This window comes from Psammomys obesus, unplaced genomic scaffold (assembly GCF_907164565.1).
Source record: "Psammomys obesus unplaced genomic scaffold, mPsaObe1.curated_primary_1811, whole genome shotgun sequence".
Lineage (NCBI taxonomy): Eukaryota > Metazoa > Chordata > Mammalia > Rodentia > Muridae > Psammomys > Psammomys obesus.
In genome coordinates this window covers 28,352,394-28,362,291 of record NW_026596040.1, presented here as the reverse complement: position 1 = coordinate 28,362,291, position 9,898 = coordinate 28,352,394, and the positions used below count along the sequence as shown (strand labels likewise).

The 9,898-nt window shown below is 38.2% G+C and overlaps 1 protein-coding gene across 1 annotated transcript in view; it reads left to right on the top strand.

The window, feature by feature from the left end:
- Ptpn2 (protein tyrosine phosphatase non-receptor type 2) overlaps positions 1-8,826 on the top strand; it is a 45,588-nt gene extending 36,762 nt beyond the window's left edge. Inside the window, exons 3-5 of the mRNA XM_055622848.1 lie at positions 698-798; positions 7,144-7,242; positions 8,806-8,826. Coding sequence (XP_055478823.1) covers positions 698-798; positions 7,144-7,242; positions 8,806-8,826 — 221 coding nt within the window. The remainder of the gene's footprint in view (positions 1-697; positions 799-7,143; positions 7,243-8,805) is intronic.
- Positions 8,827-9,898: the final 1,072 nt, after the last annotated feature.

Sequence of the window (9,898 nt, the reverse complement as noted above, 5' to 3'; positions counted from 1 at the left end):
TCCTTCCTTCCTTCCTTCCTTCCTTCCTTCCTTCCTTCCTTCCTTCCCTCCTTCCTGTTTCTTTCTCTTTTCTTCCTTTCTCTCTCTTTCCCCTTTTCTTTCCTTTCCTTTTCTCCACTCTCTTCCCCTCCCCTCTCCTCCCCTTCTCTTTGGTTTTTTTCTTTTCTTTTCTTCTTTGGCTTTTTGAGACAGAGTTTCTCTGGGTAGCCCTGGCTGTCCTGGAACTCACTCTGTAGACCAGGCTGGCCTTGGCCTTGAAGGTACAAGTTATTTGCCTGCCTTTGCCTCCCTGACTGCTGGGATTAAAGGCGTGTGTCACCTACCCCACCCCCCCCCAGTCATGTTTTCACACATAGATGCTCAGTTCCTAGGCACTGAGACTTGAGATGACTTTTCCAAGAAGGTAAGTGCTTTACTCATTTTACTGCACATCCTGGTCAATTTTTCATGTTACTGTAGATGGTGGAGTAGGAACAGGAGCACTTCCTTTCTCATACCCAGTAATAAGACTGTGTTTTAACCTCCTTGTTTTAAAAAAAAGAAGTAGGTAATTTAGGATTTGTCTCAACTCTTATTTGGTATTATTTTATGTTTTATTTTTCCTATCATCTATAACTACCTTAGAATATTAACATTCAAATAAAAAGTGATGGAAAAGTTGAAATGACAGTTATGATTTATCATTCTCTACTTTCAGATGATCACAGTCGTGTTAAACTGCAAAATACTGAAAATGATTATATTAATGCCAGCTTAGTTGACATAGAAGAGGCACAAAGAAGTTACATCTTAACACAGGCAAGTAGTGTGATGCTGAGCAGATGCCTGGAAAGTGGAGTTTGGCTGCTGTACTTTAAACATAGCTAAAAGTATATCTCAACATTTGCAAATAACGTGCTATTTTTAGTTTTCTGATTCTGTAATCAGTTGTAGATGTCATAGTTTTGAGACTTTGGGTATATTGGTAAAAAGTAAAATTGTTCCTAATGTTGCTATGTTTGATGGAGAAAAATCCTTCTGAAATGGGTTGGTGCCGTTCTATTAAGGTAAATTAACTGTATACACATAGCTTTTGTTACTGTTCTGTCAGTAGCTTGGAGTTCTCTTTCTCTAGTGATGAAGAACCAGGGAAGTCCTGAAAGCCCTTTTCTATCCATCTCTACCCTGTGAACATCTTTTCAGAGAGTGCAGCCATGCTGAGGATAAGGTATAACCATCTGTGGAGCCTAGTAAAGTACAGTTCTGCTGGGCTGCCTTTGCCACTCTCCCCCAGTGGCTCGAAACAGCAACCTCCTTGAGGAAAGCACTGCTTTTCTATTCTGACAGCTTTCTCTTTATCAAATAAGAGAAGTCAAACAGCAACCAACACTTCATTTCTCCTAATCAAAAATGTTCAGAAGTATAGCTATAATATTTGAGTTTTAAGTTGTATTTTATTAGTATGTATCTGTGTTTGTGTGTATACATGTGTAACATGTGTATACATGTGCCCATGGAGGTCAAAAGATGGTGTCCCCTAGAATTGGAGTTGCAGGCTGTTGTGAGCCATACTACATGGGTGCTGGGAACTGAACTCTGGTCCTCTGGAAGAGAAGCAAGTGCCCTTCACTGTATCTGTAGCACCATGTTTGAGATTTTTAATATAATTTATTTATTTTTATTTTATGTGTACTGGTGTTTTGCCTGTATTTAAATCTGTGTGATGGTGCCAGATTTTGAAGTTAGAGACAGCTGTGAGCTGCCATGTGGGTGCTGGGAATTGAACTCTGTCCCTCTGGAAGAGCAGTCAGTGCCATCTCTCCAGCCCCTACATTTGAGATTAAAAAAACAACACAAAACAAAATAACCCAACAGATTAATGTAACCTGCTTTTTGAAAGACAGAAAAGTGTGAAGCAATTGGTTTTTAAGTTCAACCTAATGTACCTGTGAGCCATTAGAATTTTGTCTGTCAGAGAAACAAAATATTTCACTTGAAGTAAAGTAGCTCCAGTAACAAAAAAGGATAAAACAGTCTGGCATAAACCTGTTAAGTATATCAATTCACAGTTCAGTGAACAAAAGAAAGACAGTCTGCATTTGAAAAGATGCTGTGGTTTTTCACAGTATAAAGTGGGCCCAGGCACCAAGCCTCCAGCAAGGATCCAGGAACCTTTACCTCAGACCTCCTCCCTTTTAGATCCTCAGATCTTATCCTGTCATGTGGTCCTAACCTTCCTTCTCTTACAGTCACATTCTGTAGCTAGTTTATACCTAGGAGAAGGAGTATGTATAATTCCATTGAGAACTTACTCTCTTGACCCCTGTGTTGATCTAAATGAGAGTGATAAGCTGCTCCCTGCTGGCACTCAGGACACAACAGAGAATTAACAGGGATACCCTCGCTGCCACTCCTGGGTCGCTAGTGTTGGTGGCCACACACTGCGTTATGAATCAGACTTGCCTGCAGCGTGCTGCAGTTAAACACTCGGGATGTGGAGGGTCCAGCGGCACTGCGGCCAGTGCAGGAGCGTGCGCTGGTTAAGAATAACAAGCTCAAAGTTCCTGCTTTTCTAAGTGCCTGATGCTTACTAAAGCTCAAGTGAGGATTTCTTTGCAGTGAGCATTCCTCTGACTATTGCCACAAGTTTAATAGCCTCATAGCTTTTATAATGTGAATCACTTGGAGTCCTCTGTAACTCAGACCTAGTATGATTTTCTTCATGCAGTGAATTGAAAATAAACCACTAAGTAAAGTATGTATTTTATTAGTCAGTGGTCATAATCCATTTGAGAAATGACCTGAGAAATCCAACAGACATGAAAGTGTGTTATTCAACTTTAATTTCACAGAGGAGTGCCATGGGTTGGATGAATTAATCATACACATACATTTTAGTAGCAGTAATTAATGGGATGGGGATTGTAAGCTTTTTGCTGTTACATAGTAACTGAAGTTTTTCTTATGTATCATAATCATTTAGAATTTAAAAAAAATCAATATACAGAGCTGGAAATTTACTTTCTATTGAAATTGAACACAAAAATATTGAAAAGCATGTTGTATTAGGCTCTCATTGCTGTGACAAATGCTTGAAGGGAAATTTAAAAGGAAAAACCTGTTTATTTTGGCCTCTGGTCTAATGTGAGGCAGAATATTGCGGCAGCCAGGACACACAAAGAGCTGTGTGACAAGGGCATTCCCCAGTGTTGTGCCTCCTTCTCCTAGTGCTGCCTCCTAGTGCTGCCATGTTAACCTACCAGCAGATTAGCCTTTGATTAGGCTGGAGCTCTCCCAAAAGGACATCAGGTGACATCAGACCTGTAACACATGAGCCCAAGGTGGAACATTTCACACCTAAACCGGAACAGATGGTTGCTTACCCCTTAACACAGCTATTCATTCTCCTTTTCTAGTCCCTAAAGACAGGTCTTTCATAAGTTTCTCTTAGTTGTCCCCACATCTACACTTCATTTTTGGGGACCATGGTTTGTTACTATGCTTGTTTTTGACAGGTTAGGGCATAAGGACCTTACACACGTGATGTGAGTGCTGTTATGTCTGACCTATACCTCCTGTCTGGGACCTTAGTTCTCAATCTCTGAAACCTAAGGTGGGGTGTGCTCTACTCTAACAGAATCTGGACAAAATCCTGCTGATAACACTTAATTGACCTTCATTCATACAAAGATTGAGAACTGATAGTCACTGCTCAAATAAAACAGGTTTCTTTAAAAAAAACAAACAAACAAAAAAAGAAAACAAACATGGTAATTGGTAATGCATGCCTGTAATTCCAGGCAGAGGAGGATCAGAGGTTCAAGGCCAGTCTCAATTCATCGACCTTATTTCTAAATAAATAGACAAATCCCCTTACCACTATGAACATTTGCATTCTAATGAGAAGTAAAATTGTTTTAAAAAAGAATTAAAAGTTTTGTGGGCTGGCAAGGTGGTTCAGTAAGTAAAGGTGCTTCCTGCCAAGCCTGACAACCTAAATTCAGTCCTTGGGACCCACATAGTCCAAAGAAGCAATGCTTCAAGCTGTCCTCTGACTTGTACTCAGTGATGCGGTGCACATCCACGTGCACACGCTCAGGTCCATGCATAAAAGAATAAAACATAATAACATGCTTGTATATCTTTTTTCTTTGTTTAATTAAGTAGGTTTTTTGTTTTTGTTTTTGTTTTTGTTTTTTTTTTTTTGTCTTTAGTTTTTGGTTTTTGGAGACAGGGTTTCTCTGTGTAGCTTTGGCTGTCTTGGACTCTGTAGACCAGGCTGGATTTGAACTCACAGAGATTTGCCTGCTTCTGCTGCATTTACAGGTGTGGTGATACACACCTGTGTAATTTGTCTTTGTATAATTTATCTTTGAACAGTCACTCTGTCAAATGCTATTATCTTATGTTACAGAGGAAGAATGTGATTAAATCATATAGTCATAAGTTCTGTCTGTCTATCTGTGTGTCATCTGTAGTGTGGTGTTTTGTGAAAACTCATTGTCTTAGTTCAGGTTACTATTGCTATGATGAAATACTATGACCAAAAGCAACATGGGTGGCTTAGCCTGCTTTCTTTGGGTGGCGCCACCCACAGTGGGTTTTTGTTTCAGATTTTATTAGGAATAGTAATAATGGAATTAGTGATTCTTTTGGGTTTTTTTTTTTTGCTGTTTCTGTTTTTCAAGACACAGTTTCTCTGTGTAGCTCTCTGTGTGGCTGTCCTGGAACTTGTTCTGTAGACCAATGGCCTCGAACTCACAGAGATCTGCCTGCCTCTGCCTTCTGAGTGCTAAGATGCTTTAATCTTAATCACCACTACCTGGGCTAGTGATCCATTTTAAAGCATCTAAAATCTCCTGATAAAAATTCCTGATGAACAGTTCTATGATTTTTAATTATTTGTCCCTGTTGGACTGTTTTTCTATGTAATGATAGACAGGACTTCATACATGAGTGTGAGGATTTAGCAATTTGTGTCTAGTTTTATTTCTTCTGACTTACGTTCTGTGTCCTTGTGTATTTTTCCCAGTTTGCTACCCTGACCTTTTCAGAGATGCTTAGTTCAACATGCAACAAAATGCAGCATTGTAAGCTGTTTCCTTGCCACCAGCTCTGCCTACTCTTCAGGCATGATTCATTACTGTGTGCCCCCACTTCTACCACGGGCCCTAGTTCTTACGTACTTTTCCTTACTCTTAACTGCCTCTGTCTTCATATCACCTCTCTGACAGACTCATGTTCCTTTGGCTGTGCTTTTTAGCTACCTCCTCAGGCTTTCTTACAACATCAGACCTTAGTATTTGATGGTAGTGATGTCCCTCAGTGTACATTTTGTAGGGCTGAGACTTCATCTGTGTATAACATGCTACTTAGACAGAGAGAGAAAACCTGTGACATTTAATGCTGGTTACCTACAGTGCTCTGATTGTTCCTTGTTGCTTATGGATTAGCTTTCCCCTGAATTTTAGAACTTTTTTCTTGATTCAGCCCCTTGGTGTGTCTCTCTCTGTGTGTATTTTTATATATGTGTGTCACCTGTATGTAAGTTCCCAATGAGGCCAGAAGAGAGAGACAAATCTCCTGGAGCTAATGTTACAGGTAACCGTGAGCCTGTGGGGTCCTTTGAACAAGGGCTCTTAACTACCAAGCCATCTTTATAGTCCTACTTCATGGTTGTTGCTTTTGTTTTTTAAAACAGGATCTCACTATGTAGTCCTGCCTGGCCTTGGGCTTACACAGACCCTTCCTTCTCTGGTATCAAAGGTGTGCATCACCAACTGGACCTCTGATTTTTTTTTTTTTTTAAGATGAAAGAAAAAGGCATTCATTTTACTGGGGATTTTCACATTGCTGTTTTATGGCAGGGAGGATGATGTTTGTTTTCTCACCTTTCAACTGTTATATTTTATAATGTAAGTAAATAACGTACATTGAATGAAGAGAATAGTGTCCTTTAACTATTAACTAAAGTTGTAATTTCTCAGATTTCTATCATTTTTACAGGTTAACTTTAGAGTAATTCACTTAAGGAATATGGTATTGTGTAATATTGAGTATTGGCTGTACACCAAGAAATACATCTACCCTAAAGATGATTTCAGTGTAGAACTATTTTACCTCTGAGTTCCGGAGCTGGGTGTTGGGGGTCAGGGATAGCGGAGGCTGCAGCTCTGGTCTTCCCTGCTCCTGACACTTAAAAATTCGCCACATGCTCTGGAAGGTGGTTACATGTTTACAGTTACCTTAGGCACTTACTCTGGAACTTACTCTGTTTTAGCCTTCACTCAGTGGTAGAGCTCAGCTTGCACGAGGCCCTGAGTTACATCTCTAGCCCTATACAAAGCAAGGAAGGAAGTCATAGTCTGGACATGCCTTTTCATTGCTTGTCTTTTTTTTTTTTTTTTAACCCTAGGCTATCATTAAGACAAATGTAAAAGTAATTGGAAGTGTGTATTTGATTTGTCCTCCTTTATCGCATTTTGTAATATGGGCTATTGTTTACTTTTTAATTCTGCCAGATGATACTAGGCTCAACAAACTGATTTGTAGGGAGTTTCATGATTACCTTTTTATCCCCTGCAAATTCTGTTGTGTTCACTTGAGCTGGTTGGTTGGTCAGTAATGACATAAACTTCCCCATTTCCCAAAGAACCCCTGATGATCTGTATGAGATCCACACCTGTCAGTTACAAAGACTGAAAGACAAATTTCCTTTTCTGACATCCTATTAGCTAGAACATGAGCATCCTACGTGTTGTACTGTAGACACATTTGGTAATGCCAAGAAAGCCATATAACATGACAGGATCAGAAGCAATGAACTAGGTTGGTTCTGTTTGGGCAAAATCTTGCCTGTATTTTGTAATTATTACTTGAACCTAGTTATCTAACTCTTAACTTTGAAAGATACCAGGTGTCCCGTACAGTTCTTTTTCTGCATAAGTAAGTAAGTAAGTAAATAAATAAATAAATAAAATGTCTTTACCTAGAGGAAAAGTTTTGTTGAATGCAGACTATATTTTGAATTTAAGTGCATTTAAAGTCTTGATTTACTTATCCTGACCTAATCCACCGGCTATAACAGTGCATCACAGTAGCATCTTTGAAGCCTTGTTCTTTTCTAGCTCCTTTCCTTGATGTGCTCTTGTTCTGTTATTACAGGGTCCACTTCCTAACACATGTTGCCACTTCTGGCTCATGGTGTGGCAGCAAAAGACCAAAGCAGTTGTCATGTTAAACCGAATTGTAGAGAAAGAATCGGTGAGTAATGTTTAGTACTAATGTCTTAGTACATTGTATGTGATCAGTAGCTTACAAATTTTTCAGTTTGGTGGATACTCACTTATTATTTTGGGTCTTTGTTATCTAAAAGCTAGTGGCCAGGGTGTTTCTGATCAGAAAACTAATGGATACTTCTCCCTTACATTTCCATTATAATTTTAACATTTTATTTTATGTATTCATGGTACTATGTATCTTATTGTGGTACATAAACACATTTTTTTATTAGTATAGGTGATATTTTGAGTGTGTTCCCTACCTTGCCTCCTCACTCTCCCCTTTCTCCCACCTCTCCTCCTTTTAGCACTTTTGTGCTTTTTAGCAGTTGCACCTCCACTTTCATTTCTATTTTCTATATTTTGTATAGACAGATAAATGAGAGAAAATGTATTGTCTTTCTGAGCTTGTGGTAGTTCACTTGATACATTTATCTTAGTTACTTATGTATTTCTGCAAATGACATACTTTGCTGTTTTTGGTTAGAACTTTTCATGTTGTAAATATACCACATTTTCTTCATCCATTTTTCTGATGTTAGACACCTGAATTGGATTTTTAATTTAGCTTTGTGAATAGTGCCATAGTAAATGTTCATAAAATGTGAGTCCTGTGGTTAGGCACCCAGAAGTGATATAGCTGAGTCTTGTTGTAGCTCTGTTCAGTTTTGTGTGTAAGCTCCATGCTGATTTTCATTGTGGCTGGGCCGTTTTACAATTCGATTAGCAGCATGTGACAGCTTCCTCTGCCCATATCCTTGCCAGCAGAGGTTTGGGGGATTTATTTATTTATTTATTTACTTTATTTATTGATTGATTGATGGTACTGTTGTTATTTCTCTTTATTTTGTGTAGCTCTGGCTAGGCTGACCTCACAGAGATCTACCTGCCTCTGCCTCCTGAGAGCTAGAATAAAATGTGTGCTTCACTCTGTCCAACAGTTACTCTTTTTTTCTACTGTCATACTGACTAGAATGAGATGGGAAGTGAGGTTTTAGTTTGCATTTCTCTGATAGCTAGTTTAGGTTGAACATTTTTTTATTATATAATGGGCACTGCTCTCTCATCTTGTCTGTTCATTTCATTAGTCTTTTATTGATTGGGTTCTTTGTCTTTTTGTTTGGTTTTTCTTTTTGAGTTCTTTATATATTCTGGCTATTATTCCTGTGTCAGTTAGATAGCAAATATTTTCTCGTATTTGGTAGATTCTGTTCACTTAACTATTTGCTTTTCTGTGAAGAAACTTCTTACTTTCATTAGGTTTCTTTTGTCATCTGTTTGAATTACTTTCTTAAGTGAGTAGAGTCCTGTTAAAGCCCCTGCCTTGGTGGTTGTGCACCTGTGCTAGAGGGGGAAGAGTTTATGTTATCTGCTTTATTTTTTGAAACCAACTTGAGGCCCCTGTTTGACTTGATTGGTTGTGAACCCTCAGGATCTGCTTTTATCTATCCACCCACTCCTCCCCCAGTGACATCTGCATCAGATCATGCAACTGAAGCTGTGTTGGTTTCTCTCCGGGTTTTCTTTGTGTTCCTCTTTTTGACAGTACATGCTGTTTTTGTTATGATGGCTCTGTGGTATAACTTGAAAGCATGAATGGTGGCATATCTAGCATTATTTTCATTGTTTTTGTTTTGTTTTGTTTTCTTAATTGGAAGAATTTCTCTCCTGTAGTCTTTAGAACTTTCATAAAAGTAATGCTGGGATTAGAGGTGTGCACCACCACAGCTGGGCTAAGAGTTTTAAGATTTTTTTTAAAAAATACATTTTAAATAGTATTGCATCATTTTGGTGCTGATTACACTGAATCTGTAGATTGCTTTGGATAGTATAGCCTTTTTACAGTATTAGCCATCTTGCATACTTTCTTTCCTTTCTTCTTTCTGTTTGTTAATATTGGGGACGGAACCTCAGGCTTTATGCATGCCAAGCAAGAATTTTTCCTACTATGCCCTCACAATATTAATTCTTCTAATCTGTGAGCAGGGAAAGTCTTTCTATTTGATGTTCTCTTCAGGTTTTTTTTTTTCTTTAATATTGTAGCTTTTATTGTAGAGATCTTTCTTTATACAGGTTAACTACAAGGTATTCTTTAAAACAATTAGAATGAGATTATTTCCCTGATTTTTTGTGAGTGTGTTTGTTATTGATATCTAGGAAGACTACTGATTTTGTATATTAATTTTGTTTCTTGATTCTTTGTAAAAACTATTCATCAAACCTAAGAATTTTCCATTGCAATCTTTAGGATCTCTTATACATAGAATCATTTCATCTATAAATAAGGATGCATAGGCTTCTTCCATTCCTATTTGTATTCCATTCATTTTCTTCTCTTGTCATACTGCTCTAATTAAGACTTCAAGTACCATATTGAGTACTCTACAAAAGAGTAGAGAAAGATGTCTTGTTCCTGATTTTAGTCAACATGTTTTGAATTTTTCTCCATGTGTTGTGATGTTGGCTATGTTGTAGGTGTGCTATGTAGTCTCTATTGTGTTAAAATATGTCCTTTCTATTTCTTGTCTCCTTAGAACTTTTATCGTGGGATGTCTTTTTCAACATCATATGCTTTCTGTCTTTGAGTCAATTTATATGGTGAAGTACAATGTTGGTTTGCATGTGTTGACCATCCCTGC